General features: G+C 37.7%; 1 protein-coding gene across 1 annotated transcript; it reads left to right on the top strand.

Annotated features, from left to right (window-relative positions):
- Positions 1–10,314: 10,314 nt before the first annotated feature.
- Positions 10,315–10,935, top strand: LOC130934416 (uncharacterized). Its single transcript, XM_057863995.1, has one exon. It carries the CDS (start codon positions 10,315–10,317, stop codon positions 10,933–10,935), a length of 621 nt encoding a protein of 206 aa, XP_057719978.1.
- Positions 10,936–15,936: the final 5,001 nt, after the last annotated feature.

Genomic DNA, 15,936 nt, shown 5'->3' with positions numbered 1-15,936 from the left:
TGGATAGTTATTGAGATGGAACCAATTGGAGGTAAAATTTAAGTATGTTTAGCATATGTGATTTAAATTTCAGGGCTGTCAATGTTTTAATGAGTAAGTTATGGGATTTGGAAGAGGATATGTTCATTAACTTTTAAACCAGAATTCTGCAGAAAATTACTCAACTTCTAAGTTATATAACTCCTTCATTAAAAACGATATTGATCTGGAACCAATTGGAAAAGAAACCTGGATGAGTGAAGTTGAACCACATTAATTTTTAAGGTCATTGGATTTAACTTGAATTTTATATTGAATTTTGAATATCACATGCTGTTGTTGTTTTCTGATTTTAAGACACTGCAGAGCAGTCACGGTTTTGCTTCTATTCCCAAAGCTAGAGTAAGCAAAAAATTATGATTTTTAATTTAATAGAAAGCTTAATCCGAGACGGTCATATGGATATAAAGTTTGTACAATTCTGAATTCATTTGATATTTTACTGCAAAATTGAAATTAGGCTGCCAATGTTGTTTTGGTAACTACCCTAGGTATAGGGTTTAAAAATTGATTTTTACACTATTATCAAGTATTTTGAGAATATATTGTTGTGGTACTTGCTGATAAAAGGTTGGTGAAATGTTGAGAAAGAGGAACCCGTATGGGTGGCTAAGTTCTATTTTTAAAGGAAGTTATGTTCGAATTTTTATAAAAGTATAAGGTTGTAATTAAAACGAATAATTAAGACTTGTTTAAAGATGATAACTTTGCTGATTCTTTTGAGAAAAGATTATTTGGTTTATGAAGTTGTTGGCAAGAGCGTGGAAAGAAGGTTAACATCCTCTACTGATTTAGTTGATTGAACTTGCACAAATTACTACTGTAGAGTGATGTTATTGAACCTGTTTTCTGATGCAATCTCTTTTAATGGGAATTAATTGTTTGATTTTTGGTCAGTGTTAAATAGTCAATTATTGTACTCTCTTTTTTTAACGTCTCTTATCAATTATTCAGCTATTTGCTGGCTCATGCTATTTTCGACTCACCCTGTTCTCTTCTGTTGAGAGAAGCTGAAAATGAATCCTGTTTGTGTTTCTTAGTAAAGTTTCTACTTTAATTTCTCATCTTGCTTTCTTCTATTTGATTCTGTTGTTTATCTTGATTAATTTCTTTTGCGTGCAAACAAGAATCACATGATGTTGTGTAGTATAGTGCAATGCCTTTGATTTTGATTGTTGTTGGATTCTTTATAATTATTAAAGTTCTTTTCTTTTCTTTTTTGTTGAATTTCTTATTACTTCTTTGGTGATCATCTTCTATGAATCCATTTATGCAATTTTTCATCATGGGTTAGTTTGGCTTATAATTCTATGACCTCATGTATGGACACAAAATTTTCCATTTTTCTATTGATTCGTGTTGCTTTTCTGTAATCTGCAAAACTGATGAGGTAATCAACACTCAATTGATGGTTTCTCAGTAAATTTTTTCCAAAAATGGATCCAGCATTTTTCTCCATATTTTAGCTGGAAACAAAGAGGTTGTTATGGCTTATTGGCATTACATTTGCAGTATGTAAATTAAATTATTAGTTTTCTTATAGAATTGTAATTTTTTTAATTATAATTATAACATGTAAATAATTTATGTAAATCAATAAAAAAATCAATTTTTTTATACTTTCTTATTTTCTCCCTTCAAAAGGGTGGTTATGTCTCCTATTGGCACGCTTTCGAAGGGTAGTTAACACTAACTCAATTGGCACGTTTCTAAAAAAGCATGGTGAAAAGATATCGCTACACTTTTTGCATATTTGGAATGCTTTAAAAGCATAGCAAAAGTCAGATTTTTTTGTAGTGTGAGATACTTATTGATTTGTTACTAGTTTAAAAGGAATTTGCGATGACATTTTGCGATAGTATTACAACTAATTGACTACAAATTATTTCCTAGCAAATTAGCGACTATTTTATAACTCTACTTTCTCATTTCGAATAGCTTTGGTTTAGCGACAAAATTCCTACAAATTTGATTAAGGATTTTTAAAGATTAGCTATAGATTTGCTACAAAATATGACAGATTTGCGATCATATTAGCGGACAACTTGCGACGAAGTAGCTTCGGAAAAATTCCTCTCGAATTAGCGTCAACTAATCATTTTATTTTGTCTACGAAGTTAGCTTGTATTTAGCGATGAGTCTGCTGCAGTAAAGTTTGTCGCTAATTAGCGACTACCGTTTAGTCCATTTCTTTTATGGAATTAGCTTTTACTTTAGTGATGGATTTGCGACTATCTATTTGGTAGCTAAAAAACTTTCCGATGAATTAGCGACTGTTGTGTTTGCCTCACTGATTTGCGACTTGTAATCAGCGAGGAAAGCATTAGTTGCTAGGCAGTAGCTAATCCGTCACAAATTATATTTTGCGTCGGATTAGCGACGATTTTACGACTCTTTTTGTGGTAGCTAATCGGCCATATTCTTGTAGTGTAAAAGTGCTAGGTGGGAGACAACCCACCATGGTATGATCGTCCCTTTTTCACCACTAGTTCTATTTTACTTTATGCTTACTCATCATAATTTAGAAATCATAACTCATGCATCATTGCCTGCATTGCATTCTGCATACTGCATAAAAAAAATTGTGGCCACGCGTGCGTGTCGGCCACGCGTGGGCGTCAAACACAATTCGACGCTTCCATCCAACGACCAGAAAGTTATGATGGAATCGTGCAGCTGGTGTGCTAGAAGCACAATTCAAGCCACGTGTACGCATCCCTAATGCGTACGCGTCACCTCCATTATTAGTATAGCACGCGTAGGCATGCAGAACGCACACGTGTCACACGGAAAATTATGTTCCCTTCAGAGCAGGCAGAGGGTTGTGCGAAAACGACGCTGGAACTGTGCGTTCAGCACCATTTCAGTTGACCTTCATTTATCTCTCTTCACGCGGTCGCATCCTTGACGCATTCGCACCAATACAATTTTTTCCTTTACCACGCGTACGCGTGATCCACGCGCACGCGTGAATTTGATTTCTTCAAAACCCTATCGCGAGACCCCTTGCGTCACTCACTCCCTTTCTTTCCCTCCAACGCCGTTAACCCCCCTTCTCCCCCATCACTGCCCAGCGTCACCACCACCCCCGTAGCTTATCGCCGTCCCCCAGACAACCCGGCCCTGCCGCCGATCACCCCTACCCCACCCCCATTCCCTCTTCTTCTTCTCTTTCCTCTCCTCTCCACTCTTCCCGTTGCCCTAATCGCCATCGCAGCCCTCACCGCCGCCGTGCCACCACCGTCGCCGACCACTGCCCACTTCTCTTCCTTCTTATTCTCCTTCACCTTCGCCCTCTCCCCCTCCCTCTTTCCTCTCTACCCTCTCAACCCCCCTGGTTCACCAAACCAGCCACGCCTCCCATCGCCGCTGCAAAGCCGTCGTGCTACCACCACTTTCGGCGACACCAATCCCTTTTCCTTCCCCATTCCGCTACCGAGCCTCCCAGGTCTCACTACTTCGGTCTCTGCTTTCAATATCTACTTCTGTTCATTCAAGTTAGTTCATTTAAGTTGTATTCTGTTCAACTTAGGTTAGTTAGAGATGCATGTTCATAGTGGATTTTAGGTGGTTAGGTAGCTAGGATGTGGTTAGTAGATTTAGGTCTGATAATTGCGCTGTTCCTGTTTTCTGAATTAGTTGATTTCATATCGCTTTGCTGAATGATTTGAGTTGTTGCTCTTTATACATCTTGTTGCTGCAATGATGAATTCTGATTCACATACATTGTTTTCTTGCTACCTTGCTGAATCAATTTGTGTTTTTCTACTTGATGGCACCTGAACCACATGAATTAATTGATTATTTGCTTATTCGATGCTATCTGGTTCATATGCATGATCTTTCTACTGCTGTTTTTTACCCGAGAACGTCCAATTTTTAGCCGACATGCTGCCAAAATTTTTGGAAAATCTATTTTAATTGAACTTGCACCTGCGAAATTGACCTTGGCACTTCTTGACTGGAAACTTCTTTTGATTCAGACCAAGGTCAATTCCTAGGTCAATTGGTCAGCTTCCGCTTCATTTTGGTTCCCTCTTATGTTCATTCATCATTATTAGCACTAATTGACGGAATTCTGAGTCAATTAGGTTTTTCATGCTATTTGCCAAATTACTAAATTTCGTATGAGTTTTGCTGCTTGTTTGATTTTTCGGGAACATCCATTTCACTACCAGAATGCTGTCCACTTTTCCTGAATCCTATTTTCCATATCTTCCACTCATGAATTGACTTTGGTGCTTTTTTTAAATTATGATTTATTTGGTTTACACCACAGCCACTTCATGAGTTGCTAGGGCTAGCATTCCCTTTCCTTTGGATTCCCTTTTCATTTGATATGCATTGTTGATGATCAATTTCCCTTTTATGCCTCTTGCTTTACATGATTAATCATCAACAATCTGCTTTATATACATGACTCACTTCTTGCTTTGGCTTTCATTCCTCTTTTTCCTATCCACTGCATATGATGCTTGCATGTTACTCTATTTCCTTGCTTCATCCTGATAAACTGTATCCTGAAATTTCTATTTTTAGGATGTCTGATCCATAGGGAAAGGGTAAGGCTAAGGCTACTACTGGTAAGAGAAAAAGGGGCCAGTCATCGGCTTCTCTGACAGATATCCTTTCTAATGACTCTTGGAAGGAGAAGAACTTCACCCCCAAGAGAAGGCCGATCAGGCTGTACATGCCAATGACCTAATCAAGTTTGCAAACCATTATTGTGAGCTCAAATTTCTGACCTTTGTAGAAAAGAGGCATCTACATTTGGAAAGGACCCTCAGAATTCCTGATGAATTAAAATAGTACACTGAGGAGCAAATCAAACAGCGGGGTTGGGTGTTTTTGGAAAGAAATCTGACTGAAGTAAACTCATCTTGGATCTGTGAATTCTACTGCAATTACTATAAGACGACCCTTGATGCTGTTCAGCTTAGAGGGAAGCAAATTTTGGTGACTGAGGAAGCAATTAAGGATATCCTCAACTTTTAGCCTAAACCAGCTGATAAAGATGGTTATCAGCAGGCTGAGGAGTCTATCAGGTTCATGAGCTTTGATTGGGATGCTGTCAGACGCACCATAGCAATCGATCCTACTGCTCTCTGGGCTATGGAAAAGTCTACAGTAACTCCTAGAGGTATAAAAATCATCTATCTCAACGATGAGGCTAGACTGTGGCAGCAAATCCTGAGCAATTATGTGATGTCCAGTACTCTTGAGTCTGAGGTGCCAGCTGCCATGATTATCCTTATCTGGTGTTATATGGAAGGAAAGGAACTATACCTTCCACGGTTCATTAGACATTATATGGCTCGAGTACATGTCTGAGGCACCCTCTCATTTTCATATCTGATTACCCAGTTGGCTCGCCGAGCTGAGGTACCTTGGAAGCTTGAGGATGAGAAGCCACCGACTGCTGACTGCAGAAAGATTATACTAAACGGCAAGCGGTTCGGTCCTCTAGGCCACAGAGTCCCTGCCATTACCGCCCCTATAGATGTCGCCACATCTTCAGCAGCACCTTCAGCATCTACAGCCCCATCTACTCCTGCAGCACCACCACAAGCTTTTCAGCCTATCTACCACTTGGTGCACCGCCTCTTTGACTGCCTGGATCAGATGGAGCACCGTAATCGGTGGCGTTATGAGAGATCTGAGCATCGTCATAAGCGACATTATGAGCATCTGAAGCTGATGATCAGGTCCGGACACATTGACATCCCCTCCGAACCTGACACACCATCCGAGCCTGACACCCCATCCGAGCATTCTGAGGAGGAGCATGACCAGACTGAGGACGAGGAGGCAGAGACCCAGGCAGAGTTCCAGCAGGAGGAGTCTCAGCCTGTACGGATCACAGAGCCTCCGGTACCAGTCCAGCCACCAGCACCTATAGAGCCCACAGCAGAGCCTTCCGGAGCTAATGACTCTTCCCATCTGACCTGATTGAGCATCGAGGACGATGCTATTATATAAGTGTGGGGAGGTCGCCATCTCTGGCGTTGATTATACTTTTGGTGAACTATTTCAGACCTCTTTTCTCTTTTTATCCTATTTCTCTTTATTTTATTTTATTTTTCTCTTGGTATTTGGACATCTCTACTCTATTGTACTCTTATTTATCTTGACTTTGTTGCATTTTTCACTTTGAGATATATATATATATATATCTTGGATATTTAGCTTGAATTGCACTAGTTGTGATATGAAAAAAATGTAGATCATTGAGCTTAGTTTACCCCTTTACATATGAGCAGTTGATTTGATTGAAAATAGGGATAAACTAAAATATTTTAGTTTTTCATATTCACAAACATCTCATTTAGTATATATATAATAATAGATGTTGGTCAATTGATAAATTTTCAAGAAATATCCCCTCTTCTTAAACCAGGCAATCATAGATTGACTCACATTGAATGAAGTTGAAACTTCTTAGTAGCTTGCATGACAGGTATAGGTAGTAGAACATGGACATGAGCTAAGAACTCACAACCCGTGAGTTTTGAGCTTAATTACATGGTTATATTATTTAACCATAATATTTTATTCTTGTGTATTTTTTTCTCTATGATTATAATCTATAATTTGTTTCATTCTATATGTCCATTATTTAGTGTATTTTTATGCTTGCATATGATTGAGGCCATTATTGTTATTAGCTCACTTATCCCAATTAGCCTACCACTGTAATCACCCTTGTTTGCCACCTTGAGCCTTTTAATCCCCATTTATTCTATATTTTACCACATTACTAGCCTTAAGCAGAAAAACAAAATTATTTATCCCATTGAATCTTTGGTTAGTTTAAGGTAGAGATTGTGTGTCAACTAAGTGTGGGGAAACTGTGGGAACTTAGATTGATAAGAGGATGTTGAATTCTATTGACAAGTTTTTTGGATTTTGGGATGCCTACTCATATAAAACCAGAAATACCATATGCATTGATTTTCGTATATTGCAAAAAAAAAAAAAGAGAGAGTTTTAAGTTCAATAAGTAGGAGATAAAATAACCCCAATATTAAAATTAATAAAAGATCAATGCATAGATGGTGAAAATAAAAAGATGTACAATACATGAGTATGTGAATTATGAAAGATTGGGAATTATGGGTAGCTAAGAATAATTTCTCATATAAAATAGAGTATATGTATGTTAGGTAAAAGCCTGAGTTAGCCAAAGATTCATATTATAGCTCACTTGCCCATACATATATCATCACCCTTTACCTTAGCCCCATTACAACCTTGAAAAGACCTCATGATGTTTGCATTTATACACTAAATTTTTGTTGATTGGTTAGATGAAGAACAAGTTTTAGAAAGCACGATTAGAGGAGATTTGAGATGTTTAACCCCAAACACTTGAGTGATTAGAATGCATATACAAATCCAGTGAGGGCTCAACTGCTCATTCCATTATATCCACATTTTACCATTGCTTGTCTTGCAAGTTGTGAACCCTTTTGATCAACTCAACTCAATTGTGAAAATGTTTTGATATGAATTAGCCTTTAATTGTACATATATGATTTCTTGGGAATTTGACTCATTCTGACCACGTGTCTGCTTATATATATATATATATATATATATATATATATATATATATATATATATATATATATATATAAATAGTAACTAGAATATCATGATGCATATAGGTAGCTCACATCTAGATAGACTGCATTGCATTTCATGCATCCTACCATTTTGCCTTCACTCCTTAATATCTTCTCTTGAGTTTAGCATGAGGACATGCTAATATTTAAGTGTGGGGAGGTTGATAAACCACTATTTTATGATTTATTTTGTGCTAAATTGAGTGGAATTTATCAGATTATTCCTACACTTATTCATAAAATTCACATATTTTACGTTGCCATCCTGATTTCATGCTATGATTGAAAACTCGCTCCCAAAGCTATTAAATTGTCAAATTTTAACTCCTCTATATACCATTCAATGCCGTGATCTGTGTGTTAAAGTGTTTTAGACTTTATAGGGCAAGGATGGCTTGGAGAATGGAAAGGAAACTTGCAAAAATGGAAGGAACACAAAGGAATAATGAAGCTGACTAGCGGAATGTGACGCGTAGGCGTAGATAACGCGTACGAGTGACCAGCACAAAAGAGGAGCGACGCGTACGCGTGACTGACGCGTACGCATGATAAGGGATTTTGCCAAACGCGCGCACGCGTGACCCACGTGCACGCGTGATGTGCGCCACGTGCAGAAGTTACAGAAATCGCTTCCAGTGATTTCTGGGCTCTTTTGGCCCAGTTCTAGGCCCAGAAAACACAGATTAGAGGCTGTGAGTGAGATAGAATGGAGGACGACATTCATACATCACATTCACATAATTTTAGGTTTTAGATGTAGTTTTAGAGAGAGAGGCTCTCTCCTCTTTCTTAGGTTTTAAGATTTAGAATTTCTTTAGGATTTAGGATTATCTCTTCTCAATCCCAGGTTTAATGTTCCTTGACTTAATTCTCTCCTACTCTTATTGACTTTAATACTTTGATCTATACATCCCTTTTGTGATTGGATTCTCTATTTTAATATAATTTGAGGTTTTTCATATTCAAGATTGCTCTCTTTTGATCTATGTTACTGATATTTGGGATTGGATGTTATTATCTCCTATTACTTTTCTATGCTTTTGTGTTGTGCCTTCCAAGTGTTTGATAAAATGCTTGGGAGGGGTCTAGAGTAGATTTTTCTCCTTTTGACTTTGGTTGAGTAATTGGTGACACTTGAGTTATTAAACTCCTTTGTTGATGGATAATTGTTATGTTTGCTAGTTGATTTGAATTTCACTAACTCTAGTCTTTCCTTGGGAGTTGACTAGGACTTGAGGATTCATATTGATTTATCCACTTGACTTACCTTCATAGTTAGTGGTTGACCAAGTGGGAGCAACGGATAATTCTCATCACAATTGATAAGGATAACTAGGATGGGACTTCCAATTCTCATACCTTGCCAAGAATTTTTATTGTTATTATTCTATTTTCTCTACAATTTACTTTTCTCATTTCTCATCCTCAAACCCCCAATTTGCACAACTCATAACCAATAATAAGAACACTTTTCTGCAATTCCTTGAGAGATGACCCGAGATTTAAATACTTCGGTTATCAATTTTATTAGGGGTTTGTTACTTGTGACAACCAAAACTTTTTCACGAAAGGAATTATTGTCGGTCTAGAAGATATACTTGCAACGAGAGCTTAATTGTGAAAATTCTAGACCGCGCGAGAGTTCCGCTCGTCAAGTGTCTCAAGCCTCAAGAACTTTAATTCATTCCTCAGTTTGAGGATCCTTACATCGGAAGACACCCGAAGAGGCTTTAGAATTAATAGAGACAGTGGCTAATAACCATTATATGTGTGGTAATGAGAGGACAATGAAGAAATGGGTCATAGAGCTAGACACTTTAGATACTCTATTGGCTCAGAACAAAGCCATGTCTCAACAACTTGTTCACTTACTAAGCAAATGGATAGCATACAAGTCTCAGCTGTGAGGGCACAAGCCACTACATGTAACTTGTGTGGAGGAGGCCATCAAGATAAAGAATGTGAATTAATAAAAAATAACCAAACTTTTCGAGAGCAGGTAAATTACATGGGAAACTTCTCAAGGAATCCACAAAATAATCCCTTCGAAAAAACATAAAATCCAGGTTGGAGAAACCTTCCAAATTTTGGGTGAAAAAATCAATGACAGAGGAACTTCAATACTCTATACTAACAAGGAGCATCTTCAACACAACCACAAAGGCACCAAAAGTCTTTTGTTGAAGCTGCCTTGGAAAATTTGACTAAGTTAACATCCAAATTTGTTCAACAAACTAAGGAGTTTATGATGGAGACAAGGTCAAATTTCAAGAATCAGGAGGCCTCAATAAGAAATTTGGAAGTACAAGTGGGGCAAATAGAAAATCAAATGGCAGAAAAGTCCCCAAATCCTAAAGAGAAATTCAAGGCCATTAATCTAAGGAGTAGAAAGGTGGTTGGCAAGGAACCCACAAAAAGCAAAGGAGATGAAAATGAGCACCAAGAAGAAGAAATTCACACTCTCCCACCTCAAGTCCCAAGAGAAGTCACCAAGTAGAGGACATATGCTCCTAGAATTTCATTCCTACAAAGGTTGCAAAAGGAGGGTCAACAACAACAATATTCCAAGTTTCTAGAGGTGTTCAAGAAGTTACAAATTAACATCCCATTTACAGAGGTCTTGAAACAAATTCCTCTTTATGCAAAATTCATGAAAGAGTTGCTAACTAAGAAGAGGACTCTTAAAGAAGATGAAACTATAGTCCTCGCCAAGGAATATGGTGCCATTATTCAAAGGAAGCTACCTCAGATCTTGAAGGATTCAGGAAGTTTTCAAATCCTATATACTATTGGAGACATCACTATTGGGAAAGCATTATGTGACATAGGAGCGAGCATCAACTTAATGCCATTGTCCATGATGAAGAAGATGCAAATAGAGGAAGTCAAACCCACAAGAATATCTCTCCAACTAACTAACAGGTCAATAAAGCTCCCTCATGGAGTTGTGGAGAATTTGCTAGTTAAAGTAGGAGATTTTATATTCCCTGCAGATTTTGTTGTTCTTGAAATAGAGGAGAGTGATGATGCTTCTATCATTCTAGGGAGACCTTTCCTAGCCACTAGACGTGCACTCATAGATGTTCAAAAGGGAGAACAGACACTAAGGGTCCATGATGTGCAATTGAGCTTCAATGTTTTTAAGACCATGCAATATCCGAGTAAGATAGAGAATTGTATGAAAATTGACCTAATTGATGTATTAGTGAAAGAAACCATTGAAGGGGATTACTTACGAACATTCTTAAAGGTCATCAACCCATGGAGCTAGAAAACAATGAAGAGCTCATAGAAGAGAAGGTCACAAGGGCAAACATGGAAGAATGTCATAGACTTTATTCAACAAGATGGTGAAAGACTTCCTGACTCTTAGGAAAGATAAAAGAAGATACTCCAGAAAAATCTGTAGCATGACATACCCAAGGGATTCCAAGTCTTGTTCTTTTATGATGGTGTCTCCATGGACTACAAGGCAATTCTTGATGGATGGGCTGGAGGCTCATTAAAGAAACAAATAGTAGAGGAAGCTTGGACTTTGATAGAAGAGTTGGAAACATGCATCAAGAAGAGAATTGACATAAGGATGAGGGATACATGCATTAAAGTGGATGGCACTGAGCTGTGCCGTGAAGCTCCTCAAGCTTCCTAAGCCCCAACCTAGGGGAAGCAACGTTAAGCTAGTGATGATAAAAGAGCGCTTGTTGGGAGGCAACCCAACCATGGTTAGTCATTCTTATTTTCCTTCTATTTGATTTGGTTGGTCATTGCATTATTCTTCTGATCTCCCTTTTCTTCCTCTGCATGCATTTTCATTTTAATAACCATGTTTAGTACTCTGCATGCATAATCTTACTATTAGGTCATGTTTAGCTTTTTATTGTCTTCCTCATTCACGCATCATATTTCAAAAATAAAATACAAAGAAAAAATAAAAATAACAAAAATTTTGCTAAAATATTCATTCATGCATGCAAGTGCCTAATGCCACACATACTTAGCATTTTATACCCCTCCATGCTCTTCACTGTTTGATATGTGACCAAACCTTAAGTTTGGTGTTCACTAATCTGTACAAGGCCAAACTCTAAGTTTGGTGTTTCAATTAAAGACCAAGGGTGAAGATGAATAGAGCAATAAGGGAAAAGAGTTAGGAAAGTAATGTGGCTTATGGTGGTTAGTTTTTCTTTTTTCTTTTTTCCTTTCATTCTTCTACTTGTACATCATGCATATCTCTTTTATTTGCATTATCCATACTTGTTACTAAACTTGTCTCCTGAGCCCTCTAAACCTCATGAAAAAGAGTTTTATAATGGAAACAATGTTGAATCTAATAAATACAATCCTCTTGTGAAAAGTGGTGGTCCATAACCGTGTGATTATATTCCATGGACTGTTGTTAAAGGTTAATGATCTTGGAGGAAGGGGAAGAATGATTCTTTAAGAGAAGAGGCTTAGAAAAGTATTATGAGATCTCTAAACAAAGAAAAAGAAGATCCTTGGCTTGAATTGAAAAGAAAAAGAAAAAGAGGAAAAAGAAACAGCAAAAAAAAAAGGAAGAACAATGAAAAAAGATAAAAAAGAAAAGCAAAGTTGCAATGCTCTAAGCATCAATGGTTAAAGAGCCTAGTTATATGTCTGTGGTGTTAATTGTCCAAAGATAGGGCTTGGGTAATTAGATCCGAGGGAGTGCTTGACGAACGGACTTAAGTGTGGTCTAGAATTCACAAATAAAGGCTCATTGAAAGTATAGCTTCTAAACCAACTAAAATCCTTACGTACAAAAGATTGTTTGTCACAAGTACAAACCCCTAATAAATAATAACTGAAGTATTTAAACCTCAATTAAGAATAGTAAATGGTAATGAAATTGACTAGAAAAACCTTTGGTAAGGTATGAGAACTGAAAATTCTATCCTAGTTATCCTTATCAATTGTGATGAGAATTTTTCATTGCTCCCACTTAGTTAACCCTCAACGAATGAAGGAAAGTCAAGTGGACTAATCAATTTGATTCCTCAAGTCCTAGTAAACTCCTGAGAAAAGACTAGCTTTAGTGGAATCCAAATCAATTAGCAACTTTCAATTATCAATCAACAGGGAGTTTGATAACTCAAGTGTTACCAATTACTCAACAAAGCCAAGAACATAAAATCGTACTCTAACATCCATCTAAGCATTTTGTCAAGTACTTGGAGGGCATAACATAAAAACATAGAAAAGCAATAAGAGATAATAAAATCCAAACAATCAATTGCATTAATATGGAAATTACATCTAACATCAAAAGTTCACAAACTAGAATAATAACAATGAGTAATCAATAAGAGTAGAAGAGAAATCCTAAATCCTAAAACCTAGAGAGAGGAGAGAGCCTCTCTCTCTAAAAACTACATCTAAAACCTAAAATTGTGTGAATGAGAAGTTGTTGAATGAATTCATGATTCCCTCACTCTGCAGCCTCTAATCTATATTTTCTGGGCTGAAAACTGGGTCAAAAATAGCCCAGAAATTGCCTCCAACGATTTTTGATACGTCCAGCACGTGGCTCTATCACATGTACGCGTCGCCTACGCATACGCGTCACTTGTCTGCGGCATAATCCATGCGTATGCGTGCTTCACGCGTGCGCGTCACCTAACAGCAAAACAATGATAAGAAATTATATATCATTGCAAAGCTCCGGATGTTAGCTTTCCAACGCAACTGGAACCGCCTCATTTGAACCTCTGTAGCTCATGTTATGATCGATTGAATGCGAAGAGGTCAGGCTGGACAGCTCAGCAATTCCTTCAATTTCTTGTATTCATTCCACTTTTGCATGCTTCCTTTCCATCCTCTATGCCATTCCTGCCCTGTAATATCTGAAAACAATTAACATACATATCAAGACATTGAATGGTAATGAGAGAGGATTAAAATTAGCTAAATTAAGACCAAAGAAACATGTTTTCAATCATAGCACAAAATCAGGAAGGAAAATGTGAAACATGCAATTTCAATGAATAAGTGTGAGATTAGTGGAGAAAATTCACTCAATTAAGCACAAGATGTGCCACAAAATAGTGGTGCATCAAATCTCCCTACACTTAAACATTAGCATGTTCTCATGCTAAGCTCAAGAGAAGCTATAAGAGTGAAGGGGAATGGTAGAAAGTATGAGATGCAACCTATCTGTATGAATGCAGCTAGATGCAAAATGCTTCTACCTATTTGGTTAAAGGTAAATCAAATTCTCCAAGAACAAATATGAACTAGATTTCACTAATTCAAATCATAAAATGAAGTATAAATAAACTTGCAGAAGAAAATAGCCTATGAAAGCCGAGAACAAAGTATCGAGCATCGAACACTCACTGGAAGTGTATACACTCTAATCGCTCAAGTTTTTAAGGTTAGATTCTCTAAATTCTCTACTAATCTTGCTTTCTAAGACTTGCTCTTCGTCTACCAATCAACAAAAATTTAATGCACAAATACACAAATCAAGAGGTCTTTTAAGGGTTGTAATAGGGTCAAGGTAGGATTGTATTTGGTCAAGTGGACAAAAATCTGAATCCTTAATTAACCTCAACTTCTCACTCAACTTAAGACAATTGATGAGCGGATAATTTATACGCTTTTTGGCATTATTTTTAGGTAGTTTTTAGTAGGATCTAGCTACTTTTTGGGATGTTTTTATTAGTTTTTAAGCAAAATTCACATTTCTGGACTTTACTATGAGTTTGTGTGTTTTTCTGTGATTTTAGGTATTTTCTGGCTGAAATTGAGGGACCTGAGCAAAAATCTGATTCAGATGCTGACAAAGGACTGCAGATGCTGTTGGATTCTGACCTCCCTGCACTTGAAGTGGATTTTTTGGAACTACAGAACTTCAAATAGTGAGCTCTCAATTGCGATGGAAAGTAGACATCCAGGGCTTTCCAGCAATATATAATAGTTTATACTTTGCGCGAGTTTTGATAACGTAAAATGGCATCAAAATGCCAGCTCTCTGCCCTTTTCTGGCGTCAAAACGCCAGAACTGGCATAAAAGTTGGAGTTAAACGCCCAAACTGGCCAAAGCTGGTGTTTAACTCCACGGAAGACCTCTACATGTGTAAAGCTCAATGCTCAGTCCAAGCACACACCAAGTGGGCCCGAAAGTGGATTTCTGCATTATTTACCTATTTCTGTAAACCTTAGTAGCTAGTTTCATTATAAATAGGACCTTTTACTATTGTATTTTCATCTTGGAATCTTGGGACCATTGTTCACGTTTTGGGAGGCTGGCCATTCGGCCATGCCTACCCTATTTGCACTTATGTATTTTCAACGGTGGAGTTTCTACACACCATAGATTAAGGTGTGGAGCTATGCTGCACCTCGAGTTTTAATGCAAGTACTACTATTTTCTATTCAATTCAAGCTTATTCTTGTTCTAAGATATTCACTCGCACTTCAACCAGATGAATGTGATGATCCGTGACACTCATCATCATTCTCACCTATGAACGCGTGACTGACAACCACTTCCGTTCTACTTAAGATTGAGCGTGTATCTCTTAGCCTCCATTCCGAAAGATCGGAGTCTTCGTGGTATAAGCTAGAATTATTGGTGGCCATTCCTGAGATCCGGAAAGTCTAAACCTTGTCTGTGGTATTCCGAGTAGGATCTGGGAAGGGATGACTGTGACGAGCTTCAAACTCGCGAGTGTTGGGCGTAGTGACAGACACAAAAGGATCATTGAATTCTATTCCAACATGATCGAGAACCGACAGATGATTAGCCGTGGGGTGACAGCGCATTTGGACCATTTTCACTGAGAGGACGAAAAGTAGCCATTGACAACGGTGATGCCCAACATACAGCTTACCATGGAAAGGAGTATGAAGGATTTGATGAAGGCAATAGGAAAGCAGAGATTTAAAAAGGATGAAGCATCTCCATACGCTTATCTGAAATTTTCACCAAAGAATTACACAAGTATCTCTATCCTTATTTTATATTTTATTTATCTTTTAATTATGAAAACTCCATAACCCATTTAAATCTGCATGACTGAGATTTACAAGGTGACCATAGCTTGCTTCAAGCCGACAATCTCCGTGGGATCGACCCTTACTCGCGTAAGGTTTATTACTTGGATGACCCAGTGCACTTGCTGGTTAGTTGTGTGAAGTTGTGAAAAAGAGTTGAGATTACAATTGTGCGTACCAAGTTGTTGGCGCCATTGTGTATCACAATTTTGTGCACTAGGTTTTTGGCGCCGTTGCCGGGGATTGTTCGAGTTTG

The sequence above is a fragment of the Arachis stenosperma genome, chromosome 6 (assembly GCF_014773155.1).
Source record: "Arachis stenosperma cultivar V10309 chromosome 6, arast.V10309.gnm1.PFL2, whole genome shotgun sequence".
Classification (NCBI taxonomy): Eukaryota; Viridiplantae; Streptophyta; class Magnoliopsida; order Fabales; family Fabaceae; genus Arachis; species Arachis stenosperma.
This window is presented reverse-complemented; position numbering and strand designations above follow the sequence as displayed.